Here is a 19,729-nt window from a genome sequence, read left to right as displayed (position 1 = left end):
CACTCTCAAGAGTCCACAAAATGTCATCTACAAACACACTCACATTGGCACTCGTATTTACACTCATATTCATATTTATATCACAAATACTTGTGTACTATATAGTGAATGTTCGCACTAAATGTAATCACCGCGAGAGTCTTCATGATTGAAGACATGTGAGTGGAGTGTCGCCAAGTGGAGGAGGAGCGCTCTGTTCTCAAAGGTTGAGGGGAGGGATCGAAAGAGGAGATGGAAGGCGTCTGCTGGATATTTGCTGCTTGGTGGCTGCTCACTCAAATGTATCTACAAGTCAAATGTGCATTAAATGTGTCATTTTGTGAGGCAACAACCTACAAGAGGCACGAGCACGAGAAATGAACCGACGACACGGCCAAGCGATATAAAAAGCGAATTGAGAGAGAAGGAGTAGCCATAGCCCCCGATCTATCATATACAGAAGGTATAAAGCTATGGATGGAACTGAGGCTTGCTCGATCGGTTGGCTGGCTGGGCTGAGGTTATATGCCGACATCATGATGATGATGATGACGATGATGAACATGAATCAACAGCCGGCAACAATGGCAACAACTCTTCAAGCTTGGACAAACATTTCACGCATCAGGCATTTTATTATGTAGAAACTGAACTGAAAAATTAAGGCAAACTCAAACATGATGATGAATGGCACCAACGAAATCACACATAAAAACTCGAAATAGAACAAATAAAATGAAGGTAAAAAAAGCAAACTAACAAATTGTGTGCGTTTTTAACAATAGAGGTTCAAAAAAACAAAAAATAATACGAAATGGATTTTTGCAGCCAGTGCTGAAAGGTAAATGGCCTTTGTCTCACTTGGTTTGAAGTTGAAGAGATTTAAACTTAACTGCGATTAACCGAAAAACCAAGCAAATCCATTCGTTGACCAGAACAATGCCAATGAGGAGACCTGAAGATACAAATGTATCTATGGAAGATGGCCAAGTCAAAGAAGAAGAAGTAGAAGTAGCAGCGTTAATAAAAAACAATTTTGCGTGCAAATATCTAAGATACACTAGCCCAGATATGCTCTCAACCAAAACATTCAAAGACCCTGGTCATGGGTGTATGGCAATCATTATACAGCAACAGCAACAACAACAACAACAACAAACATATGTGAGCCTATTGTATCTATATCTATCTATCTATCTCTCTATGTCTATCTGTTGCAAAAAACTGATGACTAAGCGTTAGTTATAAAAATTGATTGAATGTGGAAAACTCAGCGGCAAATGTCTGTATGAATGAAATGAATGAATGGCAAAAACTTTCAGCAAGAAAAGTGAGGGAAAACTGCAGGAAAGGTGGTGGGGAAAACTAAGTGTGTGAAGACAAATTGTTTCAATATGCACAACTCTCAAAATGCGATGCCTTTTTAAGTGCAACATTGTAAATCATTCGACTTTGTCGCACCGCCAACTCCCCAACTCCAACTGCTGCCCCTCCTCTTTTACCTTGGCTCTCTCCCGTATTATCCCCCTCTCCGGGTGTTTGTTCTCATCTTTTTTACATAGAGAAAAATCGTTGCCCGATGACGAAACTTGAAGCATTTTCAACTTTTTTTGCGCTTCGTTGACTTTTGTTGTAGGTGTTGGACTTGGGCGGTGCGAGGAGATGGTAGGAGGGTCCATTACCATTTTCAAATTAAAAGCCAAAAACAAAAGGCGAAGAAGAAGAAGAAGAAACATCGAAATAAATTAAGTCTTAGAAGTAACAGCAACTAAAAACCAAAGCGTGTTCATGACACTGTTTTTTCTTTGCTTTTTAACATTTTGGATTTTATTAATATTATTAATTTATCTTTTTTTTTTTTTTGGAAACTTTAGCATGAACTCAATTTTAATGTCTGTAATTAATCATAATTTGTTTTAGTTTTAATGAATGATTTTTAAGGTCTGAGTCGGAAGGTTATACGACTCCCTATCTCTGATATGCCCACCTGGTTGCAATAAACAACAACTGCAACTGCATTTGCAACTCACTGGCTAATTTACATAATTGCCCTTACACTTAAGGACTCGCATGAAAGTCCCTGGGAAAGAGTCACGCACTCTCAATCGACCTTTGGTCCCCTTACAAGATTGAGGAGTAGTAATTCTCAGTAGCTCGGGGATTAGCTACAAAAATTAAACCATTTCATGGTGGACTATTCACTTTTCACACATGTGGAGTCGGTGGTCGGTGGTCGGAGGGACAAAAGAGAGGCCTCCACCACTTGTATGCAAATGATGCGGAGAGAAATATCAATAATATGTAAATGCAACCAAATTAATGACTGACAAAAAGACAATCGAAACGAATTAAGAAACAACCCACAAAAGCCAGCAGGAGGGGACAGTCAAAGTCAAAGACAGAGTCTGGAGTCGGAGTTCGAGTCGCATAATTTTTTATGCGGGCAGTGGCTTATCCACAAGTTCATGATGACGACGACGATGACGTTGACAACAGGGGCTACGGCAAATGATTGAATCAAATTAAAGACCAAGACCCGACACTGGAGACCCAGAGGCACGTTTAAGTATTCATGTTGATTTTAGTATTATTACTTCTTGGCTCTTTCAGCTTTCTTTGGTTTTTTATACATACGTCTACAGATAAGAATTATTTCTTTATCAATTCTTTATGATTGTTATAACTTGGGAAAATTTTTCTATTTACGTTTATCAACACTCGAAGATAATTATCAAAATATGCCAGTTTCAGTCCAGGTCTAGTTAACACACATTAAAGACCTATGCTAATAATCAAATTATAAATTGTTTACAAAACTTTTTTCCCCCATCTCTCAATTCACCATGACAAATGCTTTTGAATGGAGTTTTAAATTGGAAATTGGACTTATTCCAGGAATTACATATAGATATATAGATCTAACAACAATGGATCTATAACTACATTTGAAAGAGTGAAATCTATAATTCTAGAGAGAGATCGATCTCGGAAAACGATATTTTAAAAGTTTTAGAAACGGAAACTTGCATTTGGGGAAGGAAGTTTATCTCATTTTCTCTAGTGAGGAAGGTTCGTTTTTAAATAGTTTACGAATTATTATTTATCGATAAATATCGATTCAATATTCCTATCATCCCTTTGGAAGTATACAAAGAAATATTCAGTCATATTAACTTAACTTTTGGACTAACTTTACTTATAATATAAACATTTCTACACTTAATTGTCATGATCTTAAGAGTTTTGGGTATGAAGTCGTTTAAAAAGTGAATAGTTATCGATAATTATCGATCCAGTACTATACACTAATCGATATTTCAAAAGTTTTAGAAACAGAAACTTGCATTTGGGGAAGGAAATTTATCTCATTTTCTCCACGGAGGATAAGCAGTTATCCTTGACCTTAAAAGGTTCGTTTTTAAACAGTTTAAGAATTATTATTTATCGATAAATATCGATTTAATATTCCTATCTTCCCTTTGGAAGTATAAGATAAAATATTCAGTCATATTAACTTAACTTTTGGACTAACTTTACCTATAACATAAACATTTCTACACAATTGTCATGATCTTAAAAGATTTGGGTATGAAATCGTTTAAAAAGTGAATAGTTATCGATAATTATCGATCCAGTACTATACACTAATCGATATTTCAAAAGTTTTAGAAACAGAAACTTGCATTTGGGGAAGGAAATTTATCTCATTTTCTCCACGGAGGATAAGCAGTTATCCTTGACCTTAAAAGGTTCGTTTTTAAATAGTTTACGAATTATTATTTATCGATAAATATCGATTCAATATTCCTATCAACCAGTTGGAAGTATAAGATAAAATATTCAGTCATATTAACTTAACTTTTGGACTAACTTTACTTATAATATAAACATTTCTACACTTAATTGTCAGATCTTAAGAGTTTTGGGTATGAAATCGTTTAAAAAGTTACGAGTTATCGATAATTATCGATCCAGTCCTATTCACCAAACTTTATTTTGAATTTGAATGTTTGTGCATTTTGCATAAATTAAACAAAAACGATTAGTAGAATATTCAAACGAGTATTCAATTTGTTCAATGCTCCAAATATTTAATCTTTTTTGTCAAATTGCCTGATTATTTTTGAATTTATTAGTGTGTGTGTTTTCGAATACATTTCAAATGTAAATGCCCAAAAACATTTATGGTCATAATGTGTCAAAGATCATAAATTCGATTAATTTATTGTCATGTCAACACACAGCAGCCGTAACGGCCAAAAATGCTCTCCCGATTGATCAACAAAATTAACTTTCATTGGATCTAACTGTATAAACATATAAACCCAACCAACTTAAGCGGGGAGCGGGTTGATTAATAACAATGAATTTATAGCGCCTGCTACATCATCTTAACACTGACTTTGACTGTGGAGAGGATCGTGATCCAAGCCAAGAGCTTACAATGCATCTCAAATGGTCGCTGTTGGCGGCTGCTGCTGGTGCATCAATTTGTATAGCAACGCATTAAATAAATGTATCTCAATCTCAAGCTGTGCCATTGGCGTCGTCGCAGTCGTCGTCTGCCCTAATATGTAAACAATTTAAATAGATATTTAGATATGCTGTCGGCATGCCTCCGTGTCCGCGTCCGCGTCCGAGTCCACGTCCACGTCCTACGCTGGCGCCATCGTATAAAATCACGGCAGCAGTTCACAGTTTTGCTATTTGTTTTAAAATTTAATTTCCGTTTCAATTTCACATAAATAAATTAAATCAAGCAACAATCCAAATATAAATCAGACCAAAAACAAAGAGGTGGAGAGAGAGAGAGAGAGGCCAATGCATTGGCATTTATTTATACATATAAACTTCTTTTTTCTTTCTTTCCCTTTCGTTGCAAACAATTAATAAAGATACGCCTCGAATAGAATCACTCTCAGACAGATATCGCGTCCATATATAATCGTAATCGTAATCTAGTAAATGATTGTTTAAATAACATTTTCTGCCGGATGCCCATTCAATACACATGCCAAACCATCGGCCATATCAATGTCCAAACTAACTATATAGATTTGATTTGATTTTCTCTTCTCTTGTTTTCCTGAGGATGTGCAATAAACAAAAGTTTGACTTCTTAATGAGCAAAAGGCCTAACAAGTGGGGGGTGAGCTATGGCCAAGCATAATTTAAGGTCCAAATCGAGGTAAAAGAGGAACTCTTCTTTTTAGGCAATTCATCAATCAGCTTATTACTTGTCTTTATTTAAAGACCAAGTTAATGCCGAAACACAAAAGCAGAGTCACTAAGAAATAATAGTTATATAGCAGGACTTCAAGGCTCACTGAATGGTTGAATCATTGAACCAAATATGCAAATGGATCAAAATTTAATTTAAAAAGTTCTCAAAAACTCTTAACTTTGTCAATCTTTGCCAAATTTTAAAAGATTTCCAAAAGTAATATCTATTTTTAGGGCTTTTGAAAGACGTCAACTTAGTCACCAAGATTAGAAATGCATTCAAAGAAAACTTAATTTCATGAAGCTCTAATTTATTTAAATTTAAGAGTGTTTCATGTCTTAATTTTAAGTTTAAATGAATTCTAATTTAGTCAGTTTTCAGAGTATTTAAGAAATTCATAAGTTCAAATCAAATTGGAATAATTTCTTTTAATTTTCATGAAAGGTTTTTCTTAATTTTTACATGAATTAATGCAAAATTTGGATGTCATTTTAACCTTGGTAGATTTTGCGATTTAATTGAAATATATGCAACTCTTAATATCGGTTAAATATAGAAAAAGTTTGATATAACTCGGCTGATGTTTGAAAACTTCTTAACTTTCGCATTCGAAAGTGATCTTCTGATATGAATTGAAACCCCGAGAGCTCATATTTTGGGGTTTTAATTGTTAAAGTCATTAAGTAGATGCAATTCCTACTGAAATACTGAAACTTACTTCAGAAATCACATAAATTTACAGTTTTAGATTCTGATTCTAATGTTTTCAAGATGAAGACTTATTCATTTACTGACTCAATCAACCAAAACTTATTTAAGACGCAAAATACCTCGTAGATTTCTTAGTCAACCGAGCTAATATTATTCAATATAGAATTAAAATCAAATTTCAAATGGAATAGATAATTTAATTGAACACTTACCGTTGTGTGACATGGCGGGAGTTGTTGAATGAAAATTGCTCTTATCACTATTGCCGGTTGTTGTTGCTGCTGTCGCATAATCCATGGACAGGCGACTGGCAATGTTATTGCTGTTGTTGTTGTTGCTGTTTGGCGTTGAAGCTGCCCCCCGTGGATTGCTGGTAATTGGCTACCTGATGGTCCGATCCACAGACCGAGGCTGTTGTAGCCGATTCAAAGGAATTTCCATGTACAATATCCTCATTTGGTTTCTCACAATCTACAGAAAGGAGAACAATTCCAAGATAATTCAACGGGGGGGTCGGTCAATGATTAAATTAGTTTATAGAAAGGTATAAAAATAAAGCGAACCCCAAACTAAAAGGGTTGCAAATTAAATAAATTCGTGGGCAAATGGGTGCAGAGTTTTTCATCACTGATTTGACTTCCGTTTCTGGTTACGGAAAAATCAAATTGCAAAGCGAAAAAAAAAAAATGTCAAATTTCAAAAGTTGGACAGGAAAATAGAACGAAGAAGAAGAGAACTAGGCAACAGGTCAAGAGACAAACTCGTCCAGACCACTAGAAACAACCACCAGCTGAAAAATGTTCCTCCTGCCTCCTGTTCTTTTGCTGCTGCCACGATGATTTGATTAGAGCCTGGGGCCAGGTTGAAGGACTTCCGTTGTCGCTCTATTTACTGCCTCAACGTTTTTTTTTTCTCGTTTCACGTTCACACAGGTAAATTGGTTATGACTGGCGCCAAAGTTGCCGTGCCCCACCCCCCACCACCTTGTCATTCCCCTCACGTATGCGTTTACATACTTTCATTCATTTGTTTCATCTATATAAATATGGCACTTACCTTTCTGTAAAATATCCAAATGCTCCCATAGTATATCACCCGTAAACGGAGGCGTTATGGCCAGGAATTTCTCTTTACCCAGTTCGACCATTTCGCGTCCTTTCATATTGAAGAATGGCTCCAAATTCATTGAGACCAGCGAAAATTCATTTTTGGCCCAATCTAGCCAGTAAATGACATGCTCCTCCGTCCATTCGCGGGGATCTGCAATTGAAAAATGTAAAACATACAACAATAACGCATATAAAAAATGTTTAATTAATTGTTTTCTAATGCCATGTGAGCGGGCTGCTTAATTAGACTTATTTGAATGTTGTTAGGACGTTAGAGCGTGGGAGCATATTGTAGACGAACAATTTATTATGACGATGGCGATGGGAAACTATTAATATTCATTTGCCATCTCAACATTGAACAAATTTATGAATTGGAATTAATATTTTGAACAGGGAATGCAATGGACAACTATGTACTACGGTGGTTAGGATTACGGGTTTATAGAGAACAGAATAGAAAGTGGAAAGTCCTCAACTTGCAACTTGGATAAACATTGGAATTTTCTTTGAATATTTGATCAAAATATGTCAGAATTCAAGAGTTTTAGTTACAAATGTTGAATTTTGGACTATCTTTAGTCGCCAGTTCCTTTATGTCCTAGTTAATATTAAAGAACTGAACTATTTAAAGGCATTAAGGCTTCTTCTTAATGAAAAACTTTTTTTAACTGAGTTTCATACCTTTGGTAATGTTGCAGTTCTGCACCTCCTTCTCCCAGGAGGCAAATGAGGCTTTGAGCACCTCGTTGACTTTGCGATTGGTGCCCGGTGTGAGGGGTGGCAGGGCTGTGGGTACATCTGTAAATGAACAACAAGATAAGATCACAATTAGTTGAGAGCGTTAGGAGTAAGTTTTTCGAACTTGATTTTTCAATTGTTAAGATTATTGCTAATAAAGTCACCTTTCAATTTGCCATGGCTGGCAGGCAATTGCTGCAGTTTGTGGGCTTTCAAGTGAAATTTACTTGAGAAGCATTGATAATTGTTGTTGTTGTTGTTAAGGAGTGTCTGATTATTTTGATGATAGTTGGCCGAACGTAAGGGCGGCAACATGCGGCTATCATTCCAATCAATCCATTCATTTGTCATGATATCGTTTTCGTTTAAGCCAATCAAAAGGGGGCGGCTTTGTTATGGGTGTTGTTGTTCTTGTGGGTGTCAAATGTCAAAGCAATTGAGGATACACAAGTTTAAAGATGATGTTCAATTGATTTTAATTGATTGGCTTGAAAATCAAAGCATCAACACATTTGACCCGAAATGTCAGTGAAAGTCGCGACCCTTTCACAAGGCGTATACAAAAGAAAGATACAAATGTATCTATAAACACAAATTGATGTATCTATATGTATGTTCATATGTGTGTATGTCTAAGGAGATTGATTTAATTACAGTTTCGCTTGGACGGGGAATGACTGACAATTAAATGTTAATTATACAAATCACAGCACAAATTGCACACATCAGGCTAGTTTTTATCGCACACACACACACACACACATCTATGGACATACAGATGTATTTTACATATCGAAAGATAAGTTTTATTTTAATTTATTTAACAAAACACACACTCTATACGTGAAATCGTATTTTTTCTTAGTTTTTTTGTTGTTTAGTACGTCTCTCGTTCTCTGTGTATCTATTGGATTGCTGGATTTGTGAAGCCGAACTGAAATGAAACGCTGAAACTGATCATGTCCGTTGTAGAATATCCTAAGCAACGAGACGAAACGGCAGATAGAGATAGAGAGAGAGCAGTGGCGTAGCCAGAAAATTTTTCAAAGGGGGGTTAACATGTTTTAGGATCAAAGATATTGACCAAAATTCGAAATATGAGATATCACTTAGATAATGTGATATATTGATAATTCTGGAGCATAAAAAACTTTTGAAAAACATAAATGTACGAAATCACAAATCGATTTTCCTCTTTTTTTGAGCGAATCTGTCGATAACTTCTTCCACCGTGATATCAATATCTCTGTTAATACTCATTAGAGCAAGTCCGTTCAGCCTATCTTCTGTCGAATTTCTTATCCAATTTTTTAAACGCCTCAAAGTTGAAAAGCTCCGTTCGCTGCTAGCAATGGTCACAGCTAACGTTGCTCCTATCTTCAAAAATTTTGAAACGTTGGGAAAAAGTCCTTCGTTGCAAAGATTTAATGCGTCGATGAATGTCTTCGGATGAGTATCTGCCCCAATCCAACGTTGTCTCCACAATGGGACTTCATTTATTACTATGGAAACAGCTGCCTCAGTAGCTGTTGGCCATTGATCCATTATTACTTCGACAGTTTTAGAAACAATACCATTTTCAACTCCTTTTTTAACCAATTTTTCAGGGAGGATATTTTCAATAAATGACAATGTCCCCAAAACCTCCCCGTTACTACGCCACTGAGAGAAAGAGATCGTCGGAGAGTGGATGTGCAACAAGTGGAATTGAAATGAGCAACTCGTAAATCTCAGAGTTTCTCTCTGAGAGCGAAACGGAATGGAATTCATTCACAAACGAAACGAAAACGAAGTGTGCGTGTGTGAGTGAGTGAGTGAGTGTGAGAGGGAGGTTGGTTCAAGTGTGCGTGTGTGTTTGGAACGGAAACGGCCATCATCAGAGCGACAACAACAACAACAACAACTACCACATGAGAGCAGCAAGTCTAGTAAAACAACAGAACAACAACATTTTATGGCTTGTTTGCTTAGCCTAAAGCAGAAAGCTAAACGAAAAAAAAAAAAAAACCAAAGTAAATATATGGTAATGGAACGAACAACTGGCAACAGGTGACAACACACACACTCACACACACATATGAGATACAACAGGTGAAGATAGTGCAAAAAAAAAAAAACAGGAGAAAAAAGAAATGCCTTGGGTAAAGTACTAGAATTTCAGTTGCTACTACAATTTTACCCGTTTCTTATACACACACACACACACACACACACATAGAGATACCAACTAAAGGCAAATCTACTCAAGTTTCCTTTTACACAAAGATACTCACGTTCACGCACACACACACACACTCTAACCCCTCTTCCTCTCTCACTATCTTTCCAACCAATTTATGAATGAATTTCTTGTGTTGCCTCACACGAGCATTCGCACGAAAGAAGCAACGAAAAGAAACAACAACATCTTCAGGCAAACCAGACAATTGACAATGTATAGCGAGACGTCGGGTCTAAGGGGCACAGAGACGAAGATGAAGATGGGTCTCCTTCTCTCTCCCTCTCCCACTCTCTGGGATCGTTTTCTTAAGCGTCAAAAATACATCCAACAACAATGATCGCAGTCGACGCTGGCTGCTTCCGCTGCTTCCGTTCGGGTATATCGAATGGTGATAAAGCAGAGTATAGAAGGAGAAGAAAGAAACAAAAAAAAAAATACATACATATATACACGCAAAAGGCCATAAGATAAAGCTATTATGATGACTACTACGACGCGACCAGGTAAATTTATGAATGAAACGTACGCCGAAGCAGCGCTGCAGCAGCCGCAGCAGCAGCGTCTATGTATGTATGTATGTAGGTATGAATGAATTGAAATTACGTGCGGCGACTGCGGAGTGATGGAGACGGAGGTGAAATCATTTTGGTCATTATCACAAAAACCGCATAATTGGCGACAAATGCATAGAGAGGGGGTGTAGCGGGTAGAAGGGGGGCAACCCCACACAAATACATACATCTGCATTATTATTTATGTATGTATCTGATAGATACAAGGGCCTAGCTAACAGCGGGCGAATGCATCTGCGTGTTGAACAAATTACCTTACAAATATCTCTCTCGTTTTTCTCTCTTGCATATTTCGAATTGCATATAAAATGTAGAAAGAAATAAAAAGCACTTGAAACTACTTTTCTACTCGGCAGTTACAAGTTGAAATTACAAAACGTCTGTGCGTGTTCAAAATTCATTATGAGTGTTTTTCAAGCTCTCTAGCTCGCTTCTTTACTTTGAGGGCCACACACGATTCCAACTTCAACTAACACCCCAAAACACACACTTGGGTGGTAATACACACACGAAGGGCCACATCACTTTAGCATACATATGTATGTAGGAGAGAGAGATCTTCCGATTTGGCAGATAATGACCGATGCGGTTGGTAATCATATGAGGTGTTCATTGTTCACTCCTTCTTGATCTTAAATAGGTCAATCAAGCTGCCTGCCTGCCTGCCTGGCTACCCCATCACATCAAGGGGCATAGACTGACTGCCGCCAATGCTTCATGTCTTCATGGATTCCTCTCTTCGAATGTGCACGAGATGGTTGCTGGCTAGTCACGGATAGTTGAGAATAGTTTCTTCATTTCGATTCTTTGAATTTGCATTACTTTGGCCAATCATTTATACATGAGTTACCTTCAAAACACTTACTAAACACTCCAATTATCCTTGGAATAGCTTGTCAGATGTGTCAAATCTTCCGTCATCAGTCAGATAAATACTATTAAAGGATATTTCATGGCTGCATATTAGTCATTTATGGCATATTATTGCCAAGAAGAGTGTTTGGGTTAAGATACTTACTATGAAGGAAACATATATTAACTCAAACTTTTGAAAATTTTGATCCATTTTTGTGGATTTCATTTTCCATCTTAAACAGGACTGGGCTGAATCTGCATACATTTTTGGATTGTTAGGTCAATGCTAAAAGTTGGTAATAGATACGATAGAAGGACTATGTTTCTAGTCTATCTTCATCCATCTATGTCTATAGTATGTAGCCATTTACATCCCAAATTTTAAAAAATTCGAAGTATTTTATTGATTTTCTGTGCATTTTTTCTACAAAAATTCAAAACTAGAACAAAGAATCCTGTTCTAATCATAGGGTATGATGCATTTGAAGGTAACCAAGCAGCAATTTTCATTAAAGCGAATAACCAAAATAAAAAAGCTTGATCCTTGAATTTAAAAGTAGAGGCCAGGTGCACAAAATCGGAAGGATCTTACCAGTATAATCTTTTATTTTATCTGATATGGTATAAGTTGTTGGATGCTCATGAGTAAATGAACAAAAAGAGTTGATCACTTCTCCCTTATGCTCGTTTGTAAGATCCAATTTTGAAAATAAAACTCAGAACTTTAATGCTTATCTACTGAACAATGTAGTGACCAATTGAATAACTGAAGAATGAGAAGGAACAAGATTATGAAATAGATTTGAATCCGTTGAATTTACATAAAATCTTACTGTCTATAATATTCAAGAACTTGGAAATGAAGATTCATTCAAGACATCATTAAACATTCAGTTTTCCTGTCATTTCTATAATACAAGTAGTTCAAATCTAATTGTTAATTTATCAGTACTTTTAATGTCTTTTAGTACTCAGGGTCGATAAATAGTTTCATACTTCCTGGACTACCATGAGAAATGCCATTTTGCATAGTTTTTTTCTTAACGACATTCTATTAATCTGTTCCTGACTACAATACAAAAGTCACGTAGCCCATGGGAATTTCTATAGTGAAAATTTCTATAGTTTTTCTATGCAAAAACAAAACTTTGCTTTTAAGATGCTAGATTTTCAATGAAGTCCACCCACTTTGACCCATGCCACAGACTTATCAGCCCACAATGACGCCTGACGCAAGTAAGTTAACGTTGGATACTTTTTAATCTTTGCAAACATTTATGAGTCAGTTGTTAATGTGTGTGTGTGTGTGTGTGTTTGAGTTTTTTCCTAATGCTAATATAATCATATGCATTATGCCATATCAAATTTCTAAGAATTCTAGTCAAATGGCCATCAAGGAAATGGAGCGAGCACTCGCAAAAATTTATTAGTGCAGGTTATTTTGGTCTAGCTTTTGCTCCGTTAACGTTATCAGTTACGCTAAGTACTGATAAGACTTGACGATCTAGTGATAAACGACACTTTAATTAAGGTAAGTATAAACGCGTGCATTATAACGTTTATTTTTCGTACTACTACGTGAAAGTGGCGCAATTTCATTCATAAAGTTGAAAATTTGATAAAAGAAAGAAATAATGTTAAAGTTTTTTTATTTCCATCTACTTCCAAGTTCCAAGTTCCTTCCGGTATCGTTTGTGATAACCAAAATTCGATTGTTATCATTGTCAATCGAGGAAATGAGATTTTAAATTCATAAAGAATTTATTGAACATTGGAATGCAATCGAATATATTGGCTGAATTGAATTGAAAACAACTAATTGGTATATACCGCGCCACACACTTTTCCAATAAATCGAATCGTGCAACTTAACTACACGCAATTTTCCATGTGGCAGCCAGAGAAATTAGCAATACGGCAAATGGCAGCCAAAGGCAAATAACCAAACAACCGAACCAACTGAAGGCAACCACAAAGCAAAGCAAAGAGGCAACCGGCAACAGGCAATACTCTATGCCCCAGCCAACAACATTATTAAGTATTTGCTATTGACTTCCGGTCGTTAGATATTTCATTACCAACTTCATTGGAGTTGAGTTGAAGTTTCTCTCGCTATCTCTCACAAAGATGATGTGGACTGCCAGCTGAGACTGGCTGAGACGACGACGACGATTCTATTAGATTTTATATAATATTCCTGACGGTCTGATGCTGGGCGTTTCACATTGGCATAAGGTGTGCAATCGAGAAGATGAGTTTGATAAGCTAATGACTGGACTAGCAATTAGAGCCAATAAATATAGAGCAATCAATAACTGTAGTATAATAGATATGGAAATGGAGATGAATATGTCTCCCTCTCTCTCTCTCTACCTCTCTGTCTACCTATTTGCTTGTCCATTTATTAAGCCACAGTTTCGTTTGTCCTTTGATTTCAATTGTGTTTGGTCCTCGGGCCATACAAGGCATTTTCATGAACTTCGTTTTCATCTAATTTGATTGAGTTCATTGCAGACTTGTGAGCGACATTGAATTGTTTCCTTCCCCTGGCTGCCTTCTTTGCAGGCCTTACTCGTAAATTAAGTCAATAAAAAGGGGCGTTATAAGAGAATTAAATAAATACAAATTCAAATTCAAACTGAGGCAAAATGTGACAAGTTCTTGGAAAAGTTGTCAACATCAAACTTGACAAAAAGAAGCAACGGAAAACGAAAAAAATATATACAGAAGTTAATAATGGAATAGCAGACTCGGTATATACTCTTTTCATGTCATTTTAAAGGAAAGTTCTAGGCCTTAAAGAAAATCTTCTTTGCCAATTTGTTAGATAAGATACATATCATATGATTAGATGATAACTTTTGTGAGAGATAAGATAATACACTTGATGGCATAACATTAACAAACTTCAACCTCATGAGGGATTCAAATATTAATAAGAAGTACATTCAGATATCGACTAGTTTAAATTTTAGGATGTCTGTTGTTGTCTGTCTTGTGGATTTTTCAGGATTTCTTCGAAAATCGTATATGCAATTTAATTTCCTTAATATCACAAGAAAATACAAGAACGTACTGCATAATACTTGAATTCTGGCTAAAAGAAAGGCATGGCTGAGAGGCCAGACGAAAACGAAGACTGGAAATTATATTGAAAGCAAATAAATCAAATAATGTGCATCCAAATTACGACAAAACACACAGTGGGCGAATATAAATAAATATATGTATGCATGACAGGCTGTCGGAAAGCGGGATCGGATCGGATCGGATCGGGAGTGGGACTTGGATCGGGATCGGTAGTGGTAGACCCTTAGTGTTGATAGGGCATTGGTGGGGAGTTTTCGATATAAAAATAATTGCAGGAATTGTGTGAGTTGTTGTCGGCGCTGACGAAGCTGACGTCGACCAAAAAAACACAAAACCAAAAGAAACCATTGGAATCGGAGGCTCTGGTTTGCAGCTGAACCAGCAAAAGCAGCGGGCAAGTGTAAAAGTGTAGAGATGGTGTACTCGTGTGTGCAACAAGAAGTTAAAGGAGACAGCAGGAGGAGGAGGAGAAAGACACATATGATGTATACATACATACATATGTATATATAGTAAACCTGGCAAAGATGTGGCCCTGGCAACGACAACGGACCGACTTGTCGTACAAAACTTACTACACCGGAAATATAAAATTACACACTCAACACTTAAATTGTGTGTACCCCAATGGGTCTCCTCTATACGTGTGTGTGAGAATGTGTGTGTCTGTACGAGTGTGAGTGCGAGTTTTGTTGCATGCTGCAACAACTGTGATTCTAGTGTGTGCATCAACTGATGGAGCAGGGTGCAAAACGATCGAACCCAATTTGAGTGACTCTATTCGTCGATATGTTATGGTAGGAGTCGAAAATGAGAATTAAATTAATTGCCATTTTGATGTAGGTAGCCCGACAATAAATTGACATGAAATGTGTTTCACCTGAGGTGAAGAAATTTCTATATGACTGCCTGTGTGTGTGTGTGAGAGAGAGACTGAAGTAATTGCTACTTGAAGCAGCTGAGAAACGAATTACTTACTTTTTGCATCACAATTTATCAATAAAATAAACTCTCTGTTTCTTTTAATTAATTCATATATAGATTGGAGTTTAAAAACAGATATCAAATCTAATGTATCATAAGCAAAGAGAGAAAGAAGATAGAAAGAGAGAGAGAAGTAATTGCTACTTCAAACAGGTAAAGAGGAATAACTTTTATTTGAAAATCTTCAGAAAAAACCAACTCTCAGTTTCTTTTGATGAATTCTTAAAGATTAAATATCCATTATATTGGAATTAATAATGACAACTTTACAGAATTTAAATATTATTTATCATAAAGTAGTTTATTTTACCCGCCTTGGAGATCTTTCTTGAAGGTAGATTATGTTAGTTTTCTCAAGGAATTTTTAAATTAAAAACGATTGTCCTTGGTGGGAAAAACTATAGATCCATATTTTTCTTAGTAGCTTATATTGTGTTTGGAGTATTGAGAATTTCGTTTTAAAAAGGATTTTTGGATATTCAAATTACTTTAGGAGTAATTCTGACGTTTACAGATCTTACACTATGCTAACTAAGTACAACATGAAACTAACTGCAATCGATCTTATTCCTGTTCCGACCCCTTATACGCTAAACTACAAGAAAGGGCAAAGAAAATAGTCTTTTCATTTCAATTTGGCTCCTAACTTACTATACTCCCCCTAATGGTGGCATGACACTAATAATAAGTATAAGACTTAAAGACTTAACTTTAAGGCAAGTATAAACAAAAGAATTAAAAACATTATAAAAGTCCTACAAGAAAGTGGCGCAATTTCATTCATAAACTTGAAAATTTGATAAAAGAAATAAAGAGGAAGTACTTTATTTTTGTCCACTTGCAATTAGACTTTGTTCCGGTTTTGTTTGTGATAAGCAAAATTCGATTGTTATCAACGGCAATCGAGGAAATGCGATGTTAGAATCCTAAAGAATTTATTGCAAATTGGAATGTAATTGAAATATATTGGGCACTTGAATTAAATTTCCAACAAATAATTAATTAATTGGTGTATAATCGAATTGGGCAACCATGTGGCAGCTAGAGTAATTGAAATCCGAACCAACTAAAGACAACCAAAAAACAAAATACCATGCAAAATTTGCTTACAAATGTTGTGGAAAAGGTCTACTTAAATCTTCGAATCACATTTTATATAAATACATAGTAATGAGTGAGTTTCTTTCTCTCCATTTAATGGTCTCCTTTTGTCGAGTCTGGCCAAGATTCTTTGCTCGATGTCGCTCAATTCGCAGAAAGTATATTTCCCACGCACTTGAACTTGAATTGTGATCTGTGTGTTTTATTTTGACATACTAAGTATATAAGTATTTATATGTATACATAAGTATTTCATAAAGAATAATTTCAATGCTTAAAATTCGACTCGAATTACACAAACTCACACACATACACATAGAGAAGAACAATGCCAGCTTTTTGGCTACCTGCTAATGATCCTTCATACGATAAAGGAGAAGGATCTTCCTTAGTAAAATACCCTTGCCGTTGCCAGGCATTCGTGAATCGCCAGACATTTTATCAACCAAAAATTGAATGCTACTATGCAAAGGCAAGTTTGGGGGCGGCGGGGGGACCGTAGATGACGGCTTTTGACCCCGATTTTGATCATGACCCTTCTGTCCGAGCTGCAGAAACCGCTGAAAGAAGGGGGGGGCACTTTCAATGATGCCCCTCGACCAAGGACTTGCTTGGCTTGGTCTTCGCTTCTGGCGTCTGGCTCCAAGAGTCGTGGGAAAACGAAATACATATTTTGGCAAAAGTTTCTCAAGACGCTTTCGTTGGCTCTTGTCTCCCCTTCTCAATCTTGAGTTTTTTTTTTCTCTTTATATTTCGTCGTTGGTTTCTTTATTTTGTGGTTTTTTGCTTTTATTATTCGGCAATTTCTTTACGCGCTACTCCCACTAACAAATCGAGTATCGCAGGGGGGAGTAACAGAGGGAAGGAGAGCTCGACTTAGTCATATCCAACAGGTAGCCAAATAATTGTTCTCGCTGTCAGGGTACTTAGGGGCCGATAACAATGCTAGGTCGCTGTCTCCTGCAGACTGCTTGACCAACAAACTGATAACCGAAAGTGACTACATATGTAAAATACAAATAACGATTTGCCAAATCTATGACTCAAACAGATAAACTAGGAATGACATTAGTGTTTCTTGGAAAAAATCATCTGCGTCATGTTAGGACTAGAAAGTCCCCTGACTATTCCATAAATGAATACCCTGCATTTGATTTCAATAAACCTAAAGAGGAATGGATGTGGGGGTTGGATAATTCGCTTACTTGTCCCCAGAGCAGAGACAAAATTGACTGTTGTAATTTCTTTTTCATTTCATTTGTAGTTCGTTTCGTTTTTTTTTTCTCTTTCTTAATTTTAATTTCATTCAATTAGCCCATGGAAATCTGACAAACAAACCAAGAAAACCTTCACAATACGCGTTATACGCGTGCGCAAAAGCGCTTGACTTAATTGTGCCTATGAATAGGGCAGATCCAACAGAGGAAGGGGATGGGATGGAGGGTGGAGTTTGGGGCAGGTCTGTCTATAAATTGATGGTGGGCGGTGCCGCGAACACTTTGTCTAATTGCATTTATTCATAACGATAAAGCTTTGTTGAGTATTTAATTGTATGTTGAACTTTGATGACATGGAAAACGCCGATGGAATTGTGATTACCGATGGGGAACGGACAACGACTGCAGTATTTGAGGTCTGGTCTTCTCAGTATGAGAAATCTGAATTACTTGTAATGTATTCAATTGTTTTATTCAACAATAATTCTATTAACACTCTACTCATTGCTTTTTATGAATAACAAACAGTTAAATGAAAACTCTTTAAAAGTTTGTAGGCCTTTAAGTAGAGGGAAACGGATTGACACTTGATTTGAAAGTCTTTTAAAACATTTTGAACTTATAAACTATATAGAAACAATCCTAATCAAATCTCAAATCGTGAATTTTCAAAAATTATGTCTTCTTTTTGCTGATGATGGAGTCTCTAAAGCTGTTTATATAAGACAAACAAGCAGATGACACCTGATATCTTCATATTTCCATTCAGCCAAATTACTTTTTTTCCCCAGAAATTCAACTAAACTCTAAGAAAAAGAAAACATGGAAATTCAACTTGTCCTAAAACCTGTGCGCCATTGCGATTTCAGCATTAATTCCAATTAATTCCAAAGAAAATAAAATTTCAACGCATAACAAATTTTTACGAAATATATATCCGACATAACTTTTTCAACACGACTGCCAACACAATTATCGCATTGGACTGAAATGTGTGAAGAGTTTTTGGCATTTCGTAGTATCGATATATTTTCGAAAAAAAAAAAAAAAAAGCACAAAAAAAAAGAAACAAACGTAAAAGAAAAGGAGATAAGAAAACAACAATGGAAAATGTTTATTTAGCAAACGATCAACACACACAAAATACAATTTATATAGACAGGCCAAAGTCAATCGTTCGATATGTAGGTATCTATATGTATATGGAAGGTGTGGACTGGACTGGAAATCCCCCAACAACAGCAAAAACAACAACAACAACAAACGCCTCAATTGTAATAAAATTGATGATCAAACGAAAACTCTCACATATTGATGTGAATGCACAATGGGAGCTGGAAAAGATATATACACTGAGAGAGTGTAAAAGCCAAGATGGAAGGGATAGGAAGAGGATAGATGGAGGTAAATGCCAAACGGAACTGAGATCAATCGTACATCGATAAACGTCCCAAATAAATTTATTTTTAGTATTCCCAATTTGGAAACGATAAAGATTAACAACCAACAAACTAAGTTTGTTTTTGTGCTCTAACTATCCTTCAATTTGGCAGGATAATGGGACTTTAATTTGCCTTTAAAGTGGATGATATATTGAATAAAACGTATATATCTGTTGTAAGCCGATTTCAAGTGCATTCTAACTCTCTTTCAATTCATATTGTAATATGATTAAGAGGCCATTCAGTTCTATCTTTAGTTGGAGTAACACTTTCCGAAAATAGAGTATATAATACATATTGTTTGGCCTGATCTACGCGGCCCGCTTTTAGTTTCTTGGTCATATTTGTCTAACACATTTTAATGGGTATTTTGTTTCAGGCAAGAGCAACAGAAACGGTGCAAAAGACATTAAAAAACACAAACAGACGCAGACAGCGCGGTTTTCAATGAATTTGTTCTGCAATCTTCTTGGATCTTTGGGG

General features: G+C 36.2%; 1 protein-coding gene across 1 annotated transcript in view; it reads right to left on the bottom strand.

The window, feature by feature from the left end:
- Positions 1–19,729, bottom strand: part of pnt (pointed) — a 68,479-nt gene that overhangs the window by 18,358 nt on the left and 30,392 nt on the right. Inside the window, exons 4-7 of the mRNA XM_068297376.1 lie at positions 7,708–7,824; positions 6,971–7,174; positions 6,286–6,385; positions 6,127–6,251 (exon numbers count right to left, since the gene is read on the bottom strand). Coding sequence (XP_068153477.1) covers positions 6,127–6,251; positions 6,286–6,385; positions 6,971–7,174; positions 7,708–7,824 — 546 coding nt within the window. The remainder of the gene's footprint in view (positions 1–6,126; positions 6,252–6,285; positions 6,386–6,970; positions 7,175–7,707; positions 7,825–19,729) is intronic.

This window comes from Drosophila tropicalis, unplaced genomic scaffold (assembly GCF_018151085.1).
Source record: "Drosophila tropicalis isolate 14030-0801.00 unplaced genomic scaffold, ASM1815108v1 contig_859, whole genome shotgun sequence".
NCBI classification, from domain to species: domain Eukaryota; kingdom Metazoa; phylum Arthropoda; class Insecta; order Diptera; family Drosophilidae; genus Drosophila; species Drosophila tropicalis.
The sequence above is the reverse complement of the archived record's forward strand: the minus strand, read 5'-3'. Positions and strand labels throughout refer to the sequence as shown.